Genomic DNA, 26,484 nt, shown 5'->3' on the forward strand with positions numbered 1-26,484 from the left:
GGGTATAGAAAATCAAGGAAGGGACCCCACTAGCCACGGAAACAAAACTTACTCTGGAGAAAAATGAAAACTGACCACATGCCATCGAATTTACACCTAAACAAATACAGACAGAATGTGTTTCTCAATATATCAACTTCCCTTGATTGACAAACCTGCAATAGTGTTCAGTTTACCCCATTATTAATTTCTCCAAATCTTCGTGTGCCCAAGAAGGGAAACATCTTAAGCCCTGTACTTAGCTAATACAGAAGGGAAGGAAACCAAAGGTGCTTCACAAGGATGTCTGATTCAAAAATGAAGACAAGTCAGACTAGATTGAAAGGGGTTTAGTATCACGAGGCAGAAACATGTAAAATATTTCATGCAGCCAACCTTATTTATTGAGAAGTCCTAATTTTATTGCCCATTTAGTAACATGTTTGTTCCACAAACTAATTTCTCATAAAGCAAAGCACAACTTTTCTTATAAATAGTATAAATTATTTTATTTACAGAAACTTGTTACAAAACAAATAGACTATATATTTCTTCTCTTTTAAATATCCAAAGTCATTTTCTATCCCTTGACATTTGTTCATGTTCTATACAGCAGCCAACACAAAGTCCAGCTGAGATGCTCTTGATTACGTGTACAAATTATCAAACTATTCACACATTTTAACACAGGAGATTGCTTTTATAACCAAGCTCAAAGAAACAGCAAAATGCTTTTCAAGGCCCTACATTCACACTGACAGTATGTAGTGCTCATTTAAATGATCAGAAAATGTAGAATGTTTTGCACAAAATGTAAAAATGATTATTTTCTGCTAAACAATGAAACTTTCAACAATCATTTTCCAAAGCCCCCACCCACCCCGCTCCCCGGACAGAGAGATAGTAAGAATTCCTTGGCAACAGAACTCTTGCAGGAAGACAGCTGCCTTTATAAGTTACATTTTTTTTTTCAAATTATACATTTTTCAATGTTCTCAGAGGTACTTTGTATTATATTTTTGGAATATAAAATTTTTTAAATATTCTATTTTAAACTCTGTATTTCATGAGTGAATAACAAAACGGACATATTGTGTAAGTCGCTGGCTGACAAAAAAGATTTGTAACCCTTGGTGCCACCAGGCAATCCATCACCAGTTGAATTACTGTGAACCAAAAGGCCTTAATTTTAAAATACCTTATAAAAATTACCAGCATTGGTGGTTTTCAACTCCTCCCCTAAGATTTCGGAAACAATATTTAGGTGGAAAAAGCAAACTCCAAAAGTTGAACTGAACATTCAAGTCTTTTTCAAGAATCTGTCGAAGCTTAAAACTAGGTTCAGGCACTTTCAGTTTTTCCCGTTAGTTTTAAACCACATCACACATGAACACACATGTGCTCAGAGTGTGCACACACAAACGCACAGGCACACATGCGCACTCGCACTCACACATAAAACACAAACAAAAGAAAAGCAGTGTGTCACTTCGTTACGTGTAGTCTATCGGGAAATCAGGCAACTAGAGAAGCAATGCCCACTTGATCGGCATGAATCCGCTCCCGAGACATTAAAAGGGACAAAAAGACTTTCACAGAACAGAGACATCCCTTAAACTGTAAAGGAGGCAGGTTCTAGAACTATTGGCTTGGCAGTGAACCACTTCAAATTATAAAAAGGTATTTACTTTTATTAATTAATAAATAAATACTAGATGATCTCAATTGTACCAAAACAGGATATCAGAAAAAAAGACCTGTGCAAAAATACATATTTAAATATGTACAATTCATTTTTAACAAAATATGTCTTCTGAAATAGGGATACTTCCATATTTATAATAGAACAAGAAATTCCAAAATAAAGATACAAAAGTAGGTTTTGTAGAATTCTTTGTTCATCAATGCAGCACTTTTTTTCTTTTGTAGGTTAAGAAAACTGCAGGAGTTGTCATGAAATTCTATTGGAAAGAATATAAAAATTATCTTGGTTTTAAATTGATACCAAAGTCTGTCTAGAAACAACCCAACCACTGCAAATTTGGTTTTTGCAAGTTAATTTAATTCAAAAAAATACTTGTACTCCCGTGTTTTAAATGGTCTTAATTGTTCATTATAATAAAAAGTAGTTGTAGGAGAAAATAAAATATCTGAACAGTCTAAAATTTAATAGCACTGTTTAGAATAGGTCTGTTTGTGGCAGGCAGAATCCAAAATGGCTAATTTCCTAATCCCGATGATCTGTGTACTACCGGGAGACATAATGAAATCCAATTAAAACCTCAGTCTAAGAAATCAAATGATCAACACTCGCTTATCTAAATATCTACAGAATTCTGAATCAACTTGCTATCATGGATCCTATTCACATCTTTCGGAACAACATGATCTGTCTATAAATTCCATCGCTAAAAGCAACTTTATTTATAACCATCAAGTCCCCTTGGCTCTGAAAATAATTTCTACCCATATCCCCATTGCACTTGTCACCAAGGAATCAACCAAGTACGTTCTGATTCCCTCTCACCTCCGTTCTCTCCCTCTACTGGGATGGAACCCCAGACTGATTTCTCCTAACTATACCAAACTGGCCCCTCCATGCGCTCTCCTTACTAAGCTCTCCTATAGTATCATTTTTTAAAAAATATTTACTGATTGCATAATAAGTGAACAAGATACTCTTCTCCCCTTCCTTTAAAAAAAATCAATATTTTACATCAATTTATAGCTAAAGTATCTGCATAAAGTTTTTGTTGTCTTACATAATAAGAATAATTCTGTAGCAATTCACATTATTAGGCTGGTAACCAAGTATTTATTCATTCATTCTACTTGTTGTTGACTTGAAATTCCCTGAAACTGATGTTTGTAACCCAAGAATTGCAGGCAAAGAAAGGATGCACTGACTGGCTCTGCCCAGGCCCTGCCCAGAGCAGTGATCAGAGCCTGGGGATATGTACCCTGTGGTGTTCGGTAACTCTACGCGTTCCTCTAGGGAAAAGTGCCTGGGTTCTTGTTTCAGGAGCTGTGATCATGGAATCACCAGCTCAAATGCCCCAGCTCATTCCCCAATGCAATGAGACCTTCTCAAGCAATGACAGTTTTAACACAGGAAGCTCTTTCTTTTGGGATGGGGTACTCAAAAAAAATAATAAATAAATAAATAACCTCGAGGGACTCCAAACTCTCTCTGGAAGATGGCTGGTAGTAATCACCAGAAAGAAGGGTTTGCAGGAAAGTGTGTGCATCCCATCACCTTGGCCTGGACATGTGTACACATATGCCTGCTCCCCTCCCTGGGTGCCTGCTCCCTACCCAAAGGCATCCAGATGAACCTACGGAGAGGAAGAGACACACACAAAAGGGGGAGTGCTCAAAGCAGAAATGTACACGGAGTCCCAGGCCAGTCGCCACAGAGACTGAGGGTAATGCGCACGATGCCCTGGAAACATTTAATATATTAATGACTCGGTGAGGAACAGTTTCTGCTGTATCCTAATCATTTCACTTAACAAAGGCAAGTTTTTAAAACCAGGAGACTGAGCAGGGCAACCAACCCAATCTGCCTTTCTGTATAACACGAAAACTTAAAGGATAAAAAATTCCATCTCTTTGGAAATCTTGGAAAAACATGCCCTCCATAGTGATTTTATCTACCCACCCCATCCCCCTACCAAAATTTGGCTTTCCATTATCAAAACTAATTTGCATTTACATTTTCTTAAGAAAAAAAGAAAAGAAAGAAGGAAAGAAATTACATAGAATTGCTTTTGTACCATGAAAAGTAAGCCTCTAAAATGTGGTATACTTGCTCTCTGGGCGTCGATGGCTTTCAACCAGTTTGTAAGTTAGAAACCTTTGACAGCTTCTTACTCCAAATTACTTGCAAAAGGCTGGGGGAAATACAGGCTATTTTGTCACGGTGCCTTGCGCTCATGTCCATATTCCATGCCTGGAACATTGCTATAAAACCCTAACAGCACATCCCTTCTCTGGAGGGTTGCTCAGGGCGCAGCTCTGCTCTCCTCTGGAACGTTGTCTCCAGACAGGGCACCTAACTGCTGGAGGGTGATGTACAGAAGACAGTGTAAAAAAAGAACTGGGACAGGAAGGGGTTAGAAGGGAGGAAAGTCTACAGTAATGCTCTTGCCAAGACATTCTTTCGCCCAGCCAATCTACTCAAAGAGTGGCTCCATGATTTACTGCAAGTTAAAAAACAAAGCAACAGCTTCTCACAGATGGGTAGCAGTCCAGGCCACTTTAACACTGACAGAAGCAACTCGGTGGCTGAACTTGATCCAGTGTCCTTTACAAGTACTCACTGCTACAGACAGAGCTTCAGGGGAATCCTTGTTACAACAACAGCCCGGCAGATTCTACCCTCGAGGCCCACAGGAGGTTGGGAAAACAGACTCAAAGGCATCGTGGAGTCCATAGTGCTGAGTGGAGGTGTAACTTGTCGTCAAAAGTGTCCAGATTATTCCTCCCCGCGCTATTTTCAGCTGTCAGGGACGTGCCTTTGGCTTTCAAAAAAGAGGGGGTAGGGAAACAATGAAAAGGTAAGTAAGCAGGTGTGCGCGGCCCCGCCCTGCCGCCCAACAGAGCATCCCGAAGGCCACACACTGCTCGGCTCTCTCTGGTGACTGGGGGACACTGGGAGTGCTCAGCTAAACAGTCTGGCCTTAGCCACTTGGGCACAATCATTCTAAAAGATTTAGAAAACCATCTAGAAGAGAGGCAGGCCAGGTTTCTAGCTTAGAGAAAAGGCTCTCATTGTTTGCCTTCTGGCTTTATTTACTGATTTCATTTCCTTGAAGGTCTTCCAGGTTGTCAGCTGAGAACTGAACAAGGCCTCCACGCTGGTATAAGAACTCACACCCAAGTACCCATGCCTGGGGTGGGGGAAACTCAGGCCCCCAGTGATCCACAGGGAGCTACTGAACTCCTGGGCGGTAGAGGCCACAAGCAGAATGGGGGCTGGCTGGGGGAAGCTGCCAAGCCCCCAGGCTTCCCAGTACGGCCCACCACACCCATTCCCTTGTTTAGGGGTCTTCAAACAGCTCAGTTTTCTCTGTTTTAAAACCACCTCAGCAAGGGGCACCCAGGTAGTGCAGTTGGTGAAGCATCTGACTCTTGGTTTTGGCTCAGGTGGTGATCTCAGGGTCATGGGATCAAGTCCTGTGTTGGGCTCAACCCTCAGCACAGAGTCTGCTTGAGATTCTGTCTCTCACTCTGCTCTACCCTACCCCTAAAATATAAATTAATTAAATCTTAAAATCAGCTCTACAAGATACAGGGGATAAGGCCCCTACTCTTCTAAGGGCGCCGTTCTCAACAGCACTTGGGAGTCATGGATACCTTTGAGATTCTGAAGAAAGCTATAGGATCCCTCCTGCAGATAAATGAGCACAGACACTGAAGATATCTAACACTTTTTTGGGGGTTCACTGATCCTCCAATCTCTAGCCATCCCCCACCCCCAGATTTGTGCAGCACAATAAAAAGTTTTCTACTGCACAGGGGAAATCTTTCCCAAATACACACTTAGGATGAAACTAATTTTAAGAACCCAAACTCAGACTGTTTGTCCTAGTGAGGCAGGGCCCTCCCCAGAAGCGGTCAACGGGAGGAGCCAAACTTGGTCAGCAGATATGTGCGCTGTATTAGATTTCAAAACAACACACTACATAACTTCTAAACATGGCCAAACTTTCTCATGCTGAGTCCAGATCTGCAGTTTCTTTGAAATGGGTGACAAGTTTCTGTGAGCACCTGCTTTGTGCAGATGGGCTCCCATTCCCTCATTTTCCAAAAGCACTGTTCACCTCTGCTGTGCCCGCCAGCCTCCTCCCCTCCTTTCTGTGACTTGTGGGCACCAAGGGCTGGAAGTGCCGTCCATGGGAAGCCAGGCGCACGCAGTCAAAGAACATGTGGGGCATTGCAACACACGGGAACATCCCTCCCCCAGGTTCACAGAGAATCAGGAAACTACACTCAGAAGGAAATTTTTCAAGGATGGGTGGCTGTACCACTTTCTGCAGTATTTGCACTGTACTTTTATGCTAATAAACTCTAATGAATAACTACAAACCAAATGGTAAAAGCCCATTTTCACAGGTCCAGGGACCCCTTGCTCAAAGAGCCACGCAACACACAAACAGCCCCTATAGCCTCAGGGCTCAAAGAAGAGTTTAAACAGCTGCTCCTTCAATTCCTGGGTAGTTCTTTGCCCGCACCTTTGGCAGTGGGCATTCATGCACACAGACAGTGGGAGGGCGCGCTACTGCTGCAGGAAACGTCCTGGAATGTTCTGCAGAAGTCCCAACCTGCCCACTGAGTGAAGTTCTGCAGAGGAGGAAGACAGAAGGACAGGACAGAAGGACCCTGCACTGTAGCCCAGGGCTCCGGGGGTGCTGTGGACAGCCCCGTGTGCAGGCAAGGAGAGGAGACACGCTGATGAGTGACAGGATGAGATGTGGATGGACACCTGAGCAGCGGAAGCTAGAGGCGTCCGCTCTAGGAGAAGAGGGGGAGGGGAGGACGGGAACTGGGGAGGAGTGGGGAGCAAAGAGCGCAAGGCGCAGCCCCGGGTCGTTATGAATCGGACGCCCAGCTGGCCACTGCTCTACAAATGGGCCTGCATTCACACTGCCTTCTCATCTCTTCACTGAAATGAGAGCTTAGTCTTCAGCTCTGCCCACACTTACTGCCCCTTCCCTGCCTCCCTGGAAAACCGGGAGAAAAGATAAGGTGAGAGTTAACTGGAAAATCTGAAGTCCTTTGAAAGAAGATTATTAAAAGGTCTTTCTTTCAAAAATTTAACCCATCCCTTTCTAGATTAGGGGGTTTGCAGGCCAGCTTTCTTCAGAGGAGCAAGCGAGAGAACCAGTCTCCAGGAGATCACAGCCTGCGTCCTCCCTGAACGGTGCCCTAGACATGCGCTCCCTAGGCCTGCACCCACGGGCGGTGCTGGGTCTGCTGCCGTCACGTCACGCCGGGTGACTTCTGCGGCCCTTCCTGCTAAAATAAAATGCGCTTCATGGTTTCCTTACCCGGGAGCATCTTCCGAGTCTTAGGAAATCCTGGCAGAGAAACTCTGTTTTACCTTCGCATGGCTCTTCCTTTGAAGAGAGACCATGAAGCTGGACACGTGTTTACAGGCAAACCAACCAACCCTACCACATCGATCTCTGAGCTGGCCAAAGAGCTCGAGGGAGAGGAAATGGGCACCCCCACAGGGCTCACAGTCCATTTCCTACCTGATGAAGGAGGGAACTGTTCGTCAGTCCTTGTGCCCCTGGGCTGGTGCCCGCGTGTTTCATGTGGACGTTGTTCATGGCTGGCAATTTGGCAACCTTTGTGGGTTTGCTGCTGCTGTTGTTGATGCTGCTGGAGCCGGGCGAGCACTTTCTTTTCTTTCCGATCAGTCTATCGAGAGGAGTGTGAGAGTGTGAGTAGCTGCCATGGGAGTTGACGGGCAGCTCGCTGGACTGGTGAATGAATGGGCCAAGAGAAAGCGTGGAGTCACCGCTGTTCACCATCACACTCATCCTCTTGATGGATTCGGCAGGGCTCCCCCCCGGGGGGCCCCTCCCTGACTGCTCGTGCCGGACACTCACCGAGTTCGCCTTATTTACCACACAGTTGAGGCCCACGCCGTGGGAAGATGTTACCGTGGAGGGGTAGGGAGTCCCAGAGTGCGCCACACAGTTTTTCCGAAAAGATTCCATGGAATGAGAAGAAGAGGAGGAGGAGGAGGAGGAAGAGTGAACTAACAGTGGGGAACTGTTTTTGCGTTTCTTTCCTGAGCCACCGCTGGTACTGCTACTGGCGTTGTGACAGTTAGTGCTGTTACCAGAAGGCTCCTTGGGCCTTAAAGACTTGCTGGATTTCAACTTCTGAGGTTTCCTGGACATAGGGGACGAGGGCACCGAGGACAGGCTTGAGGGCGTGGAGGGGGACGAGGAGGAAGAGGACACTTGTCTGGGTTGCATACTGCACACGGGATCCATTGCCCCAGAGGCGGCGGGCTGCGCATTTAGTGTGGTGCCATGAGCTGGTACCGATTTGCTGTTCGGGGAGATGCAGGTGGACGAGAGCAGGACCGGGGAGGCCGACACAGTGGCTCCCGCCAGATAGCTGACCCCACACTGTGACGTCGGCACAGAGTTTGTCCGATGAGGAACACGTGTGGAGACGGGGGGTGTGGTGCTGGGCACCGGCGGGATTTTCCTGCGAAGAAGAGAGAGGACAATAAGAATCACCACAGCCATTCCCAGAAACTTGAGGATGGACGTGCCCTTTACCTCTGGCACTGAGCAGCACACACCTGTCAGAGGGATTCATCTGAAATGCACAGCCCGTCCTTCCCGCCACTTCTCTCCTTCAATTCCTTCATGCCTTCCTCGGGCTCTCAGAGTAATGGTCTGTGAAGCATGCGGGCCTCACTCCCTGCAGGTCCCTAGCCCCACACTGCCTCCTCCCATCCACCCCCTCCACCCCATTCCCAGATTCCACCTACTGACCTTTCTTACATCTCAGAACAGGCCTGGACATGAGGCACTGTCCATTTTCCACCTACAATGCTCTGACCCCATATTCGGCTCAGCCCTCAGTTTCAGACCATTGTCATTTTCTTAGAAAATCTGTCCTGACCATCTTGACTTGCTTGGTTCTCCAGGGACTCATACTGCCCATCCCCAGACTTGGGGGCATTCAAGGCAGTTCCCACAAGTGACTGCTGATCATGGGCTAACTTCCCTACAGACAGAACAGTCCACAGCATATTTATAACTGTCCCGCAGTGCCCAGCACGGTGCTATGAATACTGGAGGCATGCAAATGTTGAGGGAATTCACAAACAAATGAGGAAAAAGGAAAGCCACAGTGATTTAATAGCAACTGCTAGGTCCTACCTATGGCTTGAATCACATCTCTGGGGGTTCCCAAACACAGTGTTGGAACAAAGTATTCTGTTAATAATGTTTGGGTTAGGTATCTATCTGAAGATGAGAGTGTCATTCAAATGGCAAACCAGAGAGGTCCCCTTTTGGTTTTGCTCTGATTTTAAAATATGCCAGCATCAGAATTTCAACAACCCCTACAGCAGAATTAACACCCAGGTGACAACACAGAAAATGGCCTGAATGAAAAGCACATGTCAAGACGGGACTGCTCTGGACTTTATGGGGAGGCTCTAGGGGGTCCAGGCCAGCTGGGGTGCCAGCTCATCTTCCAGGTGAGAGGTGTCCTAACTGCTGCCAAAGTGCTTTCCAGATGCTCTGTGAGACCTACAGCTACTAATAAAAACAACTACTGACTGTATATTTACCAGCTGTAACCACCCCATTCAAGAGTGTCGTTCTGCTCCCAGGGATCCCTGCATCCAGACCGACCACACCCAGATCCCTGTGGGGCAGGGTCCAGACATGGGAAGTTTCTCAATCTCTGAGGGATTCCAAAATGAAGCACAAACTGAGAAGCTGGGCTCTATTCCGATGCTTCTCAGAGGGCAAATACGGACACCATCTGAAAGGCTTATGAGAAATGAGGCGTCTCTGGCATCCCACCCACACCTACTTCATCAGAATCTGCATCTCAACAAGACCCCCAGGCAATCTGAGGGCACTGGCGCGTCTGAGAAGCCCTGCTCTGAATGTGTGGGTGCAGCACCGCCCCCGCTCATGGCGTGCAGTGGCTCCTTGTGGCCACCAGGTGGCTTAGGGAGATGAAGCCCGAAGACCAGGCTGCTGGAATTAAATCCTGGGAAAAGGTAAAGCTTCCAGACTGGGAGAGATGTGGGTCTCTCTGCACAAGACACTGGTTCCTGATGAAAAACAAACACACACACACACACACACACAAACTCTTTTAAGTCATTCATTACCTTTTGTATAAAAACATGACAAAGAGAGATTATGCTGTTGTACAGACCTATGTCTGTATAAGTGAATTCTGTAAAGATAGACAAGCAATTAATAAAAATGCTCCTGTCTGGGGAGGTGGGTGGGAATGTAAAACTCTGAACTGTATACCTCTTTACATTCATTATTATTATTATTATTATTATTATTATTTTTTAACCCCAGTGAATTTATTAGCAATCTAGAAAACTAAGTACCACTCTCTCCCACTCTACCCTCCCCCTTCCCCCACCCAACCCGCCAAAGAAAAATCCTATCCCTTCCTTAGGATTTAGGATGTGTGGAATAGCGGTCCCCAACCAACAGTGGACAAGCAGCTGAAAGAAATCACAGGAGCTCAAAACTGGCCTTTGGGGTCATGGCCATGCTCCAGAGGAAGTGCTAGTCTAATTTCACCAGTGTTCAGACTCCATACACTGAAGATGACTTACTTCACGGCCATACTCAAATTCCATTTTCACTTATCCCCAAATTAACCACAACAGGTAACTAAAGAGACTGAGAAGACTGCCACTGAAAGTAGGGGACCTCCTGGAAGGGAGGACTTTTGGCTGAGCCACTCTGGGAGTTTCCTTGAATAAGTCAAAGATGCCACCTGAAGACCATTCTCGAGCTGAGAAGTGCTGAATTCCTTGCGGCAAGTTTCAGGAGCTGCCTGAGAAGCTCGTCTGCACTGGCCGGCCTTAATGCCCAGCACCTTCCTCCAAGCTCCTGTCTGCCCCAGGCCTGTGTGCCAGCTCATCACTGAGCAAAACGTCTCAGTTGTACTGGCTTTTCTAAAACCAAAGTTCACGTTAATGGAAAGCCATGATGCCCTCCTTGCTGGGGATCAAGTGACTGATAAGGCCGTCAGTCTCTGACAGAAAAAACAGAGAGACAGTGGAGACAACCTCATGATCCTGCATCTTCAAGAGGTCACGGCACAAAAACGAAAACCTCCCCCCACAAGCCATTATGAACCGAAACCATATTCACCCCAACTGCTGGCCATAAACCACTTATCAGTCTAATGGAAGTAAGTCTTTCTGAGGACCCTTTGAAACTGTTGGGAGTACACTAAACCCCTACCTTGGGGAGCTCAATGAGCTCTTCAAGTCTGCAGAAATAAGCAGCTGAGATTTCACCTATTTGGGGGTTTCCTGATGTGGAGAGACCCCCCAGAATCCCAACAAACCAGTGCCCTGATTCATTTTCTAGGCAAGGACAAAGTTCCTTTGGGGAACTTTGGGAAAAGGAGGGAAAAGGAGCCTCTTATCTAGTAAAAACCAGGAAGAAATGTGAACTAGAAAAACAGAGCAGCACTGCTCTGGATCTGATTTTCTAAGAGAATAAATGCAAGTCCCATTAATGACCACGAGGCTAGTTCAGACTGTGGACTGTCTGAGGCCTCCGACCAGCCTCCTCTGACTTTCTGAGGGAACCAAGGCAGCAAGGCAAATGGATGTACTGGCAAAGTCCTCTCAAGAAAGCTCTAGTAAATGATGCTCAAATGGAGAATATGGAATGACATGTGGACAACTGGACAGCTCCCTTCCTTTAGCAAAACTCAAGGTTTCCCAAAATAGGGTCCGCCAAACATCAGTTCCATAAGATTCTCCCCTAAAAGAGGTTTCCAAGTCAAAATAACTTGGGAGATGTTCTACATTATACATGGTATTCCCTGCTTTGAGAGTTACAAAGGCTCTGAGAAGTCCTGCAATAATGAAAACTATTTCACTTCAGAAAAAGCTGAGCCTTTTGACCATGAAACTCTTCTTCCACTTAATCCCATGTAGGAAACACTAGCACACATCATGGCATATAAGATGACCATCTTATCTCATGCTGTAAAGCAGAGCACATGGCTCCTCTTCCTGAAACCCTCAGCAGCTCCCTACTACACCCAGAATCAATTACAGGGTCATCTGGCCCCTGCTAGCTTCTTGAGTTTCATCTTGTAGCATGCTTGCTTTCTTGCTTTTTCTCAAACAGGCCGTGATCTTTTCTGACTCAAGACCTTGACACATACGGTTCTTTCTGCCTAGAGCCCACTCTATCCCACCATCCTATGGGCTGCTCTTTCTCATCCATCCATCTCAGTTCAAGGATCGCCTCTTCAGCAAGGCTTTCCTTGAATCCCTCTGGCTTCTTGTTTTCCCATCTCAGCTCCTTGTTTGGAACCAAGCTGCCTCTGGATCCAAATCCTGGATGCCCTACTACCAACTCGCTGTGTGACCTTGCTTCTTGGTTTCATTATCTGTAAAAGAATGATAATCAAGGTGTCCCAAGATGGCATACCGTGAAAATTAAATCTAAGTTGTCTGGAATACAATAAGCTCTCAGTAAGTGCCAGTGGTTTCTGGTGCTTCCAGGATCTCCCTTCTGACAAGCTACAACCTCTACTGATTTTCTGTTTAGTGGTTTTTGTGTTTCCCCCAACATGTGGGAGTCCCTCTGCCTGGAACCATAGCACCCAGAGCAAGACCCACCTGCTCAGAGTAAATGAATGAATGAATGATGAGGGGCCTTCTCAGGGACAGTCAGAGGCTGTGTTTTCATTTTAAATAAGCTTATCTTACGTTGCCCAGGTGGCTCAGTCAGTTGAGTGCCAGACTCTTGATTTCGCTCAGGTCATGGTCTCGGGGTTGTGGGATGGAGCCCTGCATCGGGCTCCGTGCACAGCGGGGAGTCTGCCTGAGATTCTCTCTCCCTCGTCCCCTCTGCCCCTCCCCCTGTTTGCTCACTCTAAAATAAATACATCTTTAGATAAGCTTATTGAATCATCATCACCATCATCATTATTAAGTTAGTCCCATAAGAAGGAGAGGATGCAGCACCAGGTAAAGTCGGCCCCTCTCCGCACCCCCGGAGCGGCAGGACAGGCACTCACTTCCACAGCTGCGCATTCAGATGCTTCTCCACCATGAGGTTGAGGGCGCAGCGAAGCCGGTTCCACCTGGAGTCAAACACGTAATAGCCTCTTCCAATCTGCCGGCTCCCGAATGTGCAAAACTGCAAGAGAGAGCACAAACACGCGTGCTTGCTAACTCCGCCAGCAGCCCAGGAGGTGAGGGCTCTCTTGCCTTCAGGAAAGGAGCTAACCATGAAAGAGCTTACTCTGAGTACCGCAGGCTGTGAAGCATGAGAGTGAAGATGCCTAGCCCTGAGTTTCATGGAAGAGACAGGGAGAAGCACGAGGTGTCCCAGGAGAGAGTGCATGCCGCCTCTGGGGCACCCTGTTCTGAGCTGCTCTCACACCTTGACCACGTCTCCCACACGAACGGGCATGCCAAGGCCCCTGGCACGCCCCCCTTGCAGTGCCCTGTCCCTGCTGCGTGGGGAGGGTCAACACGGGGGTGCATGTGGAACTTACAGATGCTGGCTGAGGATGATGACCTGAATAATGACAGTCCAGTTTGTCAACAGACTCTTCTTTGTCATCGCCTTCTCCCTCCTCACTGGATAACCGAGAAGCTGGCTCAGTGGCAGGCAGGGGAGGGTGTGGAGATTCATGGACTGGAGGAGGGTCAATGGGGGCACTCCCACCTTGCTGAGCAGGGCAGCCTGGAGGCCTTGGTGAGTAGAAAGTGCAGCACTGATCAGATCACACATCTGGGAATCAGCCGCCTTAACCCAGATACAACAACGTGTCTGAGACCACCTAGGGAGGCCTGGGGTCCCCCACTAGCACTGGGGCAACAGATGCTGATCAGGTGGCCGGGGAGTGAAGAATCCACTCTCCTGAACCGCACAATGTCACAGGGAACTGTCTGCCAGTTCTACCCAGAGGTAACTTGCAAATGGTTCTCCTTTCTATAGCCAATCGAGTGGCTCAGAGCCTCTTCCTAGTTTCCCCAAACAAGAGGAAATAGAAGTGGAACTTAAGAGAAGTCTTTCTTTGATTCTTCTTCAAATTTCACCTAGACTTGGGTTACTGAGGCAATAAATGAGATAAATGGCAACGTGCTCTAAGCCTGAGAGGGACCAGAAGTGATCAAAGGAGGAGGCAGCATGACCACCCGCTGTGGACAGTGTACAGCCTACCGCTCAGGCGGTGCTATAGGCTTCCTACATGTATGAATGCCTGGTGCTTCTAGAACTAAGTTTACTTTTTTACAGATGGAAAAATTTCAATGAGAAGATGGCCAAAGAAAGGACTTGCCAAGGAACGGACAGCCTGGGCTTGGCCACGTTCTGGGGTGCCGTCTCCGACTGCTTCCCCGCCGTGCTTCTCACAGACCAGAAAGCCCGTGTTGGAGCAGCTCAACTACACACATGGGTCTCTGTGGACAGCCACTTCCACCCGTCACGCGACCATGTTAAGGAACAGGCACATGAGGGGTAAAGGTTGGGCACAGTGGCCAGAGGCTGGCACGTCCCTAAGCAGAAGCCCTTGGTGCCCATGGCTGGCAAGGAAGGCCCTCATTCTCTGTGCCTTTCTCTTTCCCTTCCCTCTAGAAATTGGGGACAAAGTCCTTTACTTCAACTTGGTTAAATATACAAGCACAAAGACACATATATTCAAGTACACCTTCACTGTCTCCAAGGAATGTGCATTAAGTTCTCGTAAAACACTCTTGAGATCATCGCTTACAAAACAGCTCAAATGCCTAGTACGTGGTTAGGCCCAGGTCTCAAATGAATGAATGAAAAAACAGGCTGATAAATGGATGCTGTAAAAACTCAGGCTGAATGCCCATCCCCAGCAAGGACTCCCACTGCTGTGTTTTGCAAGAACTGAGACAAGTGAATGGGAAAACGCTGCCAAAGCCGTGTGAGATGTTCCAGGCACTAACCTGCAATCAGGACCCAAGTCTCAGCCCGCTCAGTGAGGTTAAGAGACCCCAGAAGCTGAGCAGGGGTGGAGGAGATCATTCTGGCTTCTTTTTGCTGCTTGCATTTGGCCAAGAAGAGCCCTGGTTGAAACTGACTGATGAACTCAACAATTTTTTTTTCCTTAAATTAAAACCCAATTAGAAAAATCTCTCATCTTCTTAGAGTAAGTGTGACGTACACTCCTCAATATCATGACTATACTGGGGTTTTAGAGCGTCTGCAAGTCTTTTCTCTGGAAAAGGGAGAGAACTGGAGGATTTGGCTTACCTTGGAAGACTGGGGGTGTGAGGTTTAGGTTTACTAGCTACGAAAGGCTTTGATTCAGAAGGAATCACTCCGTGAGAGTTTTGGTGTGGCTCCTGGGAAGGTCTGGGAGGGGTGGGCTGCGGGTCCCTGAGAGGCTGCGTTGGTTGCTGAGAGTCCGGATGGCGAATCGATTCCTTTTCCCTGGTTTTGTTTTTGTGCTCGGCTAATAACACATCAAATCGTTTTCTTCTACCCTGGACAGCCCTCCGCTGAGTTAAGGAATGTGTCTACAGACCAAAAAAATACAGAAACTGAGGAATCTCATCAATAATTATTTCTTCATCATATATCCCAAAACACCATTCCCAATTAAAAACCACCAACAACAATCTGGACCATTAGCACAGTTAAAGGCTGCTCACCATTTGATAAGCTAAAAGTCATAGGAGTGTGACCTTTTTTCTTTTGCTAGAATAGAAGCATATATCCCAGGCTCCAAATACATGAGAATGTGGTGATGTTGCTTCCACCAGGAGAAAGAAGGAATGTTAGCTGTGCCACCTGGTATGTAAGTGAATGGCAAACAGTAGATACAAACAGGTGTTAGGTACTCAAGCTCCATGCCATTGTAACAGTTTGTTTATCGGGGCCCTTACTAGCTCAAACAGAAAAATCCCTCTTGGCCCATTTAGATTTTAAATACGAAAAGGGAATAAACACTTAGGCCATAAACATGTCCCAGAGGGGTGCCTGGCAGGCTCGGTCAGTAGAGCACATGACTCATGATCTTGGGGTCGTGAGTTCAAGCCCCACACTGGGCACAGAGCTTACTTTAAAACAATGTACCAGAGACTCCTCTTTCAGTAGCAGCCGGGGAGTAAAAATTAGACAAGTGTTTCTCTCTTCCAGTGAAAATGCCATGTCAAGAGTGAAAGTGGCTAAAGCATCCTGGAGGTGGGGACTGCTTTGGAAGAGGAAGCCTGGAGAGAAGCAAAGACTACAAGGCTGAGAGGACAAAGTGTGAGCTGGAAGAGATGAAGCGGAGTCAATCCCTACAGACAGACACTCACTACGTAGATCAAGAAAATGGGACAGACAGCATTTCTGAATCTTAAGACAACATCTATTTCAGAATTAGGAAATGGGCACATTGAGAAAAAGGAGGTCAATCCCGGCAGGGTAACCAACAACAACCCGTGCCTGAGGCGTATCTTATAATAAAAAATGTCTATGCTCCAGATGCATTTGATAATTCCTGTTTGTTTTCGAAGGCTAACTTGGTGCTAATACTATTCCTAGAAGAAGATAAAGTCTAGTTAACTATTGCCTATTGCGGAGTCCTAGTCTGCAAAAAACGTTTAAGGAGACAGTGGCTACAAATCACGTGCTGCAAATAGAAGTTAATTCATCTACAGACTTCCTCCATTCTTCCATGTTACAAAAGTAACACAAAAGTACTTGGTGTGTGTTTATGGCCTTAAATATTATACAAACGTATTACTGTTCCAGAAGCTTAGAGGCTTGATACAATTTAAGAGCTTGAAGGGGAATTAGGCTTTTTACTGTCCTTCTGAACTTTAGTTAATGACCTATCTCCTTACGGACCTACTGCAAACTATGCCTGCCCCACACTGAAGCTGGCATAGATGGGTACACAAGTGGATTTAGCTTCTTTTTCAAGTTTTACCTAATTTCCTTTACTATGTAATATATCCAGAGGAAAGTAACTGAAATGAAGAGAAGGAACTTTGTTATGTTCTAGCTACCTAATACTGCACCTGTCACTCAGGAAATACTTCAAACAAAGCATGTAAAAATTATGGCCCTCTACTATGTGTTGAATGAATGAATGAATGAATGAATCAATGAATATATATCACTCATTCAGTCGCCCGTCTCTCTAGACAGATGTAGAAGCCATTCTTCTTCTTTGAATGGCTCTGGTGCTTAGCACAGCAAGACCAATTTAAGTCAAGCTAGGGAAATATTGGTCATCTTATGATCTTATGATCTTATGGTTGGTCATCATAAGATGATGACCAATATTTCCCTAGCTTGATTTGAACAATAACCAGGATTTCTATGGAGCTCTCTCCCCATCAGAACCCTTGAGGGCTACCCAAGAATCATAGGACAAAGACTGGGTATGTAACTAGGCTCCTGCCCCCCCACCCCACCCCTTTGGTAACCAAGTGCCTGCTCCTGCTCTTCAGCCTCCTGGTGGGCTCAGACCCGACCATGTCTATTCTGCCCCATCATGGAATATTTACACATGCTGCTTCCTTGGCTTCTCCCATCCCTCTGTGCCCAGTTAAATCCTGTGGATTTCAGCCCATATTCCTATGGCAAAGGAGGCCTGAGATTCCCTGCTCAATCCCCTACTGAAGGCTGTCATAACACATAGGCTTCCTTCCTGTTACTCCTCAGGGGTAAGTTCATACATATATGAATGATTATGAAGCTAACCTACCTCTCATTCAAAAGACTGTAAGCCCCTCAAGGCTAGGGGCTGTGCCTTGATTCTGTTAAAGCCTGTATCTACGGAGTCCCAGAATGGGGCCCGTGCTCAGATATATGCAAAAAATTCTCCACAATGACCGAAGGGGCAAGGAAACCAGAGCCAAATTTTATGTGCATGGAAGACAGAGAGGACATGAAACAGGATATCAGACAGACAAGGAAATGAGGAGGGGCCTGAGAGGGTGGCAGGCAGACAGAGTGGACAAGCGACAGAGTGGGCAGCAGCAGGTCCCCAGACACCGAAGAGGAAGGACTACGTTCTTGGTCTGAGGCAGGACAGACCCAGGCAGCAACATGGGACACATTCAGCAGGGAGGCCCTTAAGCGTGGGCAGGCCCTTAGGCATGGGCAACCCTCCACAGCTTAAGAGATGCAGGCCAAAATGGCGACAGGAAGAGGGAGAAGCAGTGGCAAACAGAGGCAGGAGGAGAGGAAGGGCCATGTGTGAAAGGGCAGACCTGCCACTTCTATGATGACCTCGGGCAGGCCAGGGCTGCAGATGCATACTAACACGAAGGCAGGCCCCGCACGGGGCTCTGTGGATGCTACCCTTCATAGAACACACGAAAAGCACACATGACTTAAAAAGGAAGATGAGACGACAATGCAGAACCCGTATGAAGTCTGTTCACCATCAATAAAGACTCAGGGAGAAGGCTGGTCAATCCTGCACATTATGACTTGATAAAGCTTATGGTCCACTGGCATGCCCAGAGATGATTAAAGGCCAAGCCTCTGGGATAAGGCAAGCATTCTTCATCGACCACGGGCACCCTAATACTGAGAGATCTGGGGTCTCGAGAGCCAGGGAGGTGGCAAGAGAGTTGAGAGCAGTCAGCCGATCGGGACCAGGTCGGGGTACCGGGGTGAGGCTTGCGCTAATAAACTCCTCTGCAGCTGCTGCAGCAGGCCACAGCTCTTCAGAGCTCGAGGGGCTAACTTTCAACAACACACTGTGCTGTGTGTTCAACTAATGTTACATAAAATAAAAGCAGTTTGTCCTGAGAAGGGAGTTTTTAGCCTAGAGATTTAAGGGTTGGGGCTTGGGGTGAAGATATGTGTGAACCCTGAGACAGAATGCAAAATTCAGAATATATATATATATATACATATACATATATATGTATATGTATATATATATATATATATATATATATACACACACACACATATATATATGTATCCCCCCCCCCAGGAAAAATGATTTGTGATTTTTTTTTTTTTAAGTTAGATATTTAAAGGGGCTCTGGCCAACACCTTTCCGTAAAAGCTTCAGAACCACTGTTGTAAAATAAAATCTACATGCTAAAATTAAATTAGAAATTTAAACTAAAATAATAACCACTTAGAAACAATATTTACACTTTCTGAAGGATTTTAACATTCCTCCACTGTTAAGGGGTAGGGTACGAACTGAAGTCCCTTATTCAAACATAATCTTTGGTAAAATTTAAAATAATACACCAATAATACACATTCAATTTTTTAAAATACAATACTAATTTTTGTAATTCTTACCCCCTTCTCCAAACAAGTGTTTTTAAATTACTTTAAAGCAACGACCTGTGATAGTTTCTGAACCCCTCTGAAGGGTAGCTGGAGACATTCTCCAGAGAAAAGCACACAAGCACATCAGCTCATTTATGCAGGGGTCCCCTGACACCACTCCACGGCAACTCCGACTATACAGCAAATACAACCTTCTTATTAGCATATCGGCATTTGAAAGGAAATCTCAGGGCAGAAAGGAGGATCATACATTTTCTTCGCTTAGTAAGACCGTATGTTATCTAGTACTTTCTTAGAAATGGAAAAATGAGTCTATCTCAAAATCAGATGATTTTTAAAGTGGCTCTTTAAAATTTAGGAACCACACATTACACAAGCATTTTAAAGAATATTCACACACAGGCAAAGTAAATTCCTGGATTTAAGTCCATACAATTTAAACCACAGTAAAGGGTAGTCTCTCACATTAAAATTCTCTGCAGAAATACTAACAGTCTTTGAAAATAACAGACTGATTAGGAAAGAACAGTATTCCCCTGGATATGACACCAGAAGCTCACTGGGGGCAAAACACCTCTTCTGACTGCAGCTTATCACAGAAGATGTCGCATTTTCCGAACTGAAAGCATTCTTCATGGAAACCCAGTTACCCGCTCATTTACAAAATTCAGAACAATCCACAGATCAGCTTCCCTCTGGGTGCAAGAGCCTTATGGGGCCATGCCATGGACCCCAACTCCTGTGCTTACTGGAGAGTTCCCAGTACCATCTAGGAGGTCACTTACCTTGCATGTCAAAGACCGGGTGCAGGGCTTCCTGGTGTCGAGGTCGATGACCCCACAGTGGATGTCAGGGTCAAACTCTCTTTCTGTCAAAAGCATATAGACATTACCAAGGGCTCATCAAACATTCCTTCCTTTATTTTGAAAACAAAAGGAGAAATCTCGAAACAGACACATTTTTAACTTGAATACAATCTATGACATCACCAATAGAAAAAATCTACAACATGTGAGCCCCACAAAGCAGCAGCAGACCCCACAGAGGGCGGGGGTCTACCGTCATCACTTGACAGAAAAGAGGACGTGCAAATCAGCACTATCTCACCTCTCCATTTGCAAAGACACCCCGAGAAAGCTAGTTTTTTTCCTTTTCTTTTATAGATTTTATTTACTTATTTGACAGAGAGAGATCCCAAGTAGGCAGAGAGGCAGGCAGAGAGCGAGAGGGAAGCAGGCTCCCCGCTGAGCAGAGAGCCCGACGTGGGACTCGATCCCAGGACCCTAAGATCATGACCTGAGCCGAAGGCAGCGGCTTAACCCACTGAGCCACCCAGGCGCCCCCCGAGAAAGCTAGTTTTACAGTACCTACAGACACATGCACTTTTAAAAGCAAGAGTGAAGAGGTCAGATGTCTTACTTAAGGATCTTTCTCCTAAAGCTGAAGTTGACCAGCCTTAAAGGGAGGACTTGTAGACAGCAGCCCATCTGTTCCCTCACGAATGCCCGATTAATAGACACAGAAACACTGAGACAAGAAAATGTGAAGTTACCTGATAATCTCTTATTTAAAAATTTCCTGTTATTAGAATTATCTTCAGACTTCTTTTCCAGAGTGGATGGTGCAGGAAGCCCTTTGCCATTCAGAATCTGTCCAGGTGAAGGCAAGGTTGGCTTTGGTATTGAGGAGCAGTTAAGGCCAGGCTTGACTGAGGAACTCACAGTAGCAGGACAGGTGGGCCCCACCGCAGATTTCAGTAGTGTGCCATCCATCTTTGGATGAATCTTTTCCACTTTGACAGAGGGCGTCATGCTATCAGAGAGGGAAGCGAAGCATCAGCCCGAGGGCCCTGCGGCCCCAAGGAAGTGGGGAGCTGGAAGGCAGAGGGCAGAGTCTCCAACTACCCCCATGCGCTGCACAGAGCTAGGCCCCCAAAGGAAACTTTGGAAAATGTGGTGGGACTACCCAGAGAACTCAGGAAGATTCACGATGGTTCAGTCTCTAAGCCCTCCTGGTGAAGCAAAAAAGTCCAGTGGACCATCGGATTTACCTGGTCTTTCGTCATCCAGGACAATCTGACACATGAGGCTATGGGAGACCTACACCTGACACCCAACTCAATTCCTCCAAGAAGCAAAACATGAAAAGGTCTAAAAGGACTGAAGACTATCTGCAAGACCTTTACAGAGTATCTTTTGAGGACTATCATTTTTAAGAAAGGAGTCATCAAAACCAAGTAAAGTGAGTGAACAGAGGAAAGAATAATTGGAACTAGAGAATATGTCCAAGAAATGTCTGTGGGGACGTACAAGAATTCAAATGAGCCTAACCACACCTCCGAGAAGAGGTTCTCTGCCCCCGTCAATGAAGGAGACCAATGTTTAATTAGTTAAGTGATGTGTCACTGACAGGATAATTCTCCAGTCTCTGAAAAAAGTTTTTATGACAAGAGCTCAGACATTAAGTGTGTGGCACACAGCTGGTGAGCACCGAGTACCTGGGCCACTAATAAAGAACCGAGTTTTCTGGGAATCTTACGCTCTCATTTGGGTGGCAAATGTTAGTACAATGCTAACAGTTGGCCTCGACCCCCTCTAAAGCCCAGCTCCATCCAAATAAAGAAGATTGGGATTGATGAGGTTTTATAAACTTTGCTCAGTGAAGTCAGTGCTCAAACAGCTGTTAAGCTGGCGAGTGACTTACACATAGCACTGGCATTTTCTTTGGCTTTCAGACAGGTCCGGGAACGAAAGCCAAGCCTGCTGTACTTGTACTTCTGACAGATGAGCAGAGGCTGGGGGCTTAGCAACCAGGACAAACAGCACCAAACAGCTGTACCTGGAAGAGGCCGACAGCAGCAGAGACGCTGCAAGAAGCCACGGCCTCTCCCAGCTGGCAAGGTCCTTGAGCAGCAGCGGGTGCTAGATGCTGCCCTGAGATTAGCCAGGTTATCAGACCTGGGGACCGAGATGTGGGTCATAGCCTCCAAAAGGGAGACAGGCCAGGGAAATGCCACCCACACCAGGGCAGAGGGCTGCCATGACGAGGCAAGACAGGTTTCTATGGAGTGCTTGGGTTGCTCCCTCACATGCCCACAAGGAGCCTGCCAGGCTCCAGACCCACTGTGCAAACATGCCAAAGCCTTGCCTGGAACTGGGGACTTCTTCCAGTCTTCCCAGTCTGCTACTGTGATGGGAGCCCAAGACTCTGGGGGGAGGAAGCGTTGTTTCCCTATTGCTCTGCAGGCTCCAGGAAATCCTGGAAAAGCATCTAGGAATCACCTCATCTTTTTATTCCTACTGTTATCAATGGCAGCAGCAGAAGCACCAGTGTCCGTTCGTTCACTGTCTCCTGTGGGCCAGACACTACGGCAGGTGCTTGGCGCTACCATGTTAATTCTACAGCTCCCAGGAACTCTGCACCACAGGCTATTCTCACACTGAGAGAGAAACAGCGCTCAAAGCCCTGCAGTTAGGGAAGTGACAGGACGGGCGTGTGAAGCGGGGCCTGGTCTGACTGGAGTGCTCTTTGGTTAGCACTCCTCGACCTTATTACGTTTCCTTCTCCTTGTCTGCAAAATGGGGCTACCACCAAGACCTGCTTCATACGGTTGTTGTGATAATTAAATGACAGGACACAAAGACAGCCAAGTTTCCACAGCTGGCACACGATAAAGAATCAGTAAGTATTAACCTTAACCCAAAGCAGGACAGGGAAACAAAACGAAACATCTATTTGCTTCCCCTCCTTCCCTGCCCCCGAGCAGCCTCTCTTTCCCATTATCTACAAGGCGCTTGGATGCTACTGGGGACACAGTTCCACCTCCTGCAGGAGGCTTCAAGGACTCTCTCGGCCATACTCACATTCTACCATGGGGGACTCTACTTTGCTGAATGGGATGCATTGGCCTGGTGTTCCCCCTGAGCTGGAACTTCTCTTTGGGTGATTTCAGCAACTTGGAACTTAATGAGGATGTGCTTAGAACACCTCCACTGGAAGAACGGCTGCTTCCACTTCCACTGCCACCTTTGCTTTTGGACAGAGAAGGGAAGAAGGAAAATACTGAACTGGGAGGAACAGCCAAAGAAGGCTTGCTGGATGAGCTATGTCTTCTTTCTGAAAAGGAAAACAGGAAGGGGAGGGAAAAAAAAAAAAAGACACGGTTTCAGGCAAGTCTCCAATGGAATCCTGGAAGAGTCCCCTGAAATCAACACATTTAGGTTCAAATATGCGTCACTAAGTGAAAATATATTTAACTCAGCAGCTTTCAGAAATGGCTTATCTAGGCCCCACAGACTTATTTAGGATTCTAGGAACTGGTCCTTCTGCTTCGGAAACATCTCAGCATAAAGTGGTTTATCATACATAGATAACCATTAGGAAATTAAATAGCCATTCTAAACCTGAGAATATTTGGTTTTTCAGGCTCGAAATAAACTTCACTCCAACTTGCAGGTGGAGAGGCAAGTTACTCACTCATCTGCAGAGCTGTACTAATTGACGCTGCATGGGTCTCTTTCTTCCTTGCTAGCAGAGCATCTTTCCAATTTTTAGAATTGCAAAATGTTAAAAAACAAGTTGTACCTTATTTTTTTTTGTCACTACCCACCAGCATATGACAGCAAATAAGAATGTTTCTAGGGTTATCTTATCATTCTTTAAGAATCTGTTCTGCAATTTTCCAGTGAATCACTTCACCCCCCCCCCTTTTCTTTTTAATAATCTCACTCGAGTACAGATGGCATAGCTCTGGTTCACACCACTAAGATGCCAAAGGCATAAGACAAAAATACCACAAATAGCTATGCCTGTTTTTTAAACCAGGAAGTAATTCATGGTTAAATACAGACTATACAGGTTTAGCTGAAAATAAGTCTACCCACTGGAGAATCAGGTTTTCTCTGTGTAAGGCAATCTATACTAAATAAACCGAGAGCTGTTGAAGAACGCTACTATCTGAAACAAGTGAATTATTTAGTAACTTTTATCTACTTAACTACCTAATGATGGTAGCTTAGTGTTGTCAATTAAACTTGCAATTTAAAATGACATGTGGCTTAACTTAAAATGTATGGGATCCAACATTTACTTATCACAATATGGAAGCTAAAGGAATATTTTTAAAAATTTAAACTAGAATCAATGATTATAAGCATCACACAAATGGTTTATTTTTAAAGGTCATTTTATAACAGTCCTGAGCTCTCTGGGAAGCTGAGATGACTTATTTCCCAGAAGGCCATTAGTTCAACAGTGCTTTATGTGGTACTTAAGAACCTACTCTACAGACAAAATTCCAGTTGTCCAACTAGACCACACCAAGGCCACAACAATGTTAGGATGGCTAACTGGATAGTGATTTTTAAGTGCTTCCCCCCCCCCCTCTAATGAAAGTTGTGTGTATGGGAGGGAAAATTAAAATAACTTAAGTTTATTAATTTTCTAAATTTGGCATCTGAGAGGTTCCCTCCCCACCCCGTCTTCTAATTTAGTTCCTCTCTCCTCTGTGATCCCCAAACACTGTCTGAGGATCCTTCCAAGCACCAGCACTTGTCAGCCAGGACTGTAAAAATCGGTTTCCAGTTCTGCCACCTCCCCTTGGATGGCGAGGCTTCCTGTCTGGGTCATCTCTTTCCCTCTGAGGCACAGCACAGAGCAGACCTTCAATTAACATTTTCAACTATTGGTACAGGTTTTCTTGTCAGGAGGAGTGACTGCCAATCACTCCAATGGTTCTCAACCTTGGCCACACACTGGTGTAACATAATGGGCTTTAAAAATGCTGATTCCCAGCCCCCGAGGTTCTGATTTCACTGGTTTGGGGTGTGGTCTGGGCATCCAGACTTTGATAAGCACCCCTATGTGATTCCACTGTGCAGTCAAGGTTGAGAGCCTTCCTCATACTAGGCTAATGCTCCAGAACCATTAGACATGGCTGAGTAAGTTAACATTTGTAGAGCACTGAGAGCGCTGCCTAGCCGCGGCACTCTCTATCAGGGTCTATTAAGTAAAGCTCACAGTTACTACCTGCAGTGCTTTCCAGACTTTGATCAACTGCAAACTATTTTCATCATTCTTACCAAAGCCACATAAGATACTCTTTTTTACTGGACATTTTTGTTTAAACGATCACCTCTCCTGTTCTGTCCTCCTCCTCAGCCAGCATTAACCGGTCTCTCTTAGGGGGGCATCACTGGTACTTTGGACAGGAGAATTCTTGTACAGGATATCAGGATAACTAGAAGTCCTGCCCCCAATCCCTAATCACCAGCAGTGTCCCTCTGCTGGGGGCAACCTGAAACTACCTTCCAATCCATTTTTACATCACCCAGTATGAAGCACAGAACCACCTTCGACTGAGAGCTATTTCTCCAAACAAGAGTATCTACTGAACAGGTTTTGATAAGCTTATTATATATATTTTCTGATATATCTTAAAATAAATATTAAAATATTCCTCCAAGTTCATCCACAGCAAGCTTGTACACTTCTGGTGGAAGCGCACTAAAGGAATAATACCATGTTTCTGCTAGGAAGAGGGAGCAAAACCCCAACTACAATTTTTACTTTAACGAAGCGCACTCTCTTTTTACTATTCTCTGGGGATTAGAATTCTTAGCATGTGTCTTAGAGTAAATGTGATACATTTTCTCTTGATAACCAAATGAGGTAAATAACATTCTCAATCTAATTCAATAGTTATGCTTATTTGGAGAAAGCAAATTTATTCTAAAGTCACTGATACACTAAGGAATGAATTGAGCATAATGAAATATTGCACTTGCTTTTGCAAGATTTCATCTGCAAAAAGCACTACGTCAATGCAGAAAATTACACCTGGCTGAACGGAGCCACGTGGGCATACACAAAACACACCCCTCTTCCCAAACATCTACCATCCACTCCAGGCCGCCCTGGATGTGAGGAGCCACACCCACCCACAACCGGTGCTACAACTTTCCCTCAATTTCAGAAAACCTGCCGTCCACTACTTCCCAAGAGCTCGCAAGCTGCAACCCTTCCAAAACCTACTTTCAGAAGCAAATGTCAGGTCGTTTTCTTGTATTTACCTACTCTTAACCATTTAATCAATGTAAAACTGTGCTACCATTTTTGTTAGGTTCCTATTCTTTTTTGGGTTCCTATCCTTTTTATCAGTAGTAAAGTTTTGAGTGTTGTACCCATAACCCCATTTTCCCAATGCGCCTCATGTGGATTGCATTACACAATTTTGCACAGCACAGTAATTTCTTAGGAATGCATGCTGTGTGACAGCAGAACTGACTGTAACTTCAAGCTTCTCCTTCTATTTCTCTATTCCCATCATAGTCCATTGCTGCCATTTTCTTCAGCTAACGCTTCTTTTCTAGTCTATTAACTCTGATATGGGATTTTGCACTAGAAAAATCAAGCATCAAAGTTTCCTAACATTAGAAGTCAGCTGATGTATCGACAACACTTCAAAAAAATTGTATTTTCTACTTCAATAATA

At 45.6% G+C, this 26,484-nt stretch overlaps 1 protein-coding gene across 7 annotated transcripts in view; it reads right to left on the reverse strand.

Moving 5' to 3' along the window:
* Window positions 1-461: 461 nt before the first annotated feature.
* The window catches only part of ATXN7 (ataxin 7), a 137,320-nt gene continuing 111,297 nt past the window's right edge, over window positions 462-26,484 (reverse strand). For 5 of the 7 annotated variants that reach the window (XM_045078123.1, XM_045078117.1, XM_045078124.1 and 2 more), the window contains 8 exons: window positions 22,856-23,108; window positions 20,545-20,804; window positions 19,778-19,860; window positions 14,985-15,250; window positions 13,255-13,453; window positions 12,772-12,893; window positions 7,239-8,211; window positions 462-1,940 (listed from right to left, as the gene is read on the reverse strand). In XM_045078123.1, the coding sequence (XP_044934058.1) occupies window positions 1,881-1,940; window positions 7,239-8,211; window positions 12,772-12,893; window positions 13,255-13,453; window positions 14,985-15,250; window positions 19,778-19,860; window positions 20,545-20,804; window positions 22,856-23,108 (2,216 nt within the window). In that variant the 3' untranslated portion in view covers window positions 462-1,880. Of the gene's footprint in view, window positions 4,503-7,238; window positions 8,212-12,771; window positions 12,894-13,254; window positions 13,454-14,984; window positions 15,251-19,777; window positions 19,861-20,544; window positions 20,805-22,855; window positions 23,109-26,484 lie in introns of all 7 variants that reach the window. The other 2 variants (XR_006606193.1, XM_045078128.1) reach the window with 2 other exon arrangements.

This window comes from Mustela putorius, unplaced genomic scaffold, assembly GCF_011764305.1.
Source record: "Mustela putorius furo isolate JIRA1106 unplaced genomic scaffold, ASM1176430v1.1 tig00000095_pilon_pilon_pilon, whole genome shotgun sequence".
Taxonomy (NCBI): Eukaryota; Metazoa; Chordata; class Mammalia; order Carnivora; family Mustelidae; genus Mustela; species Mustela putorius.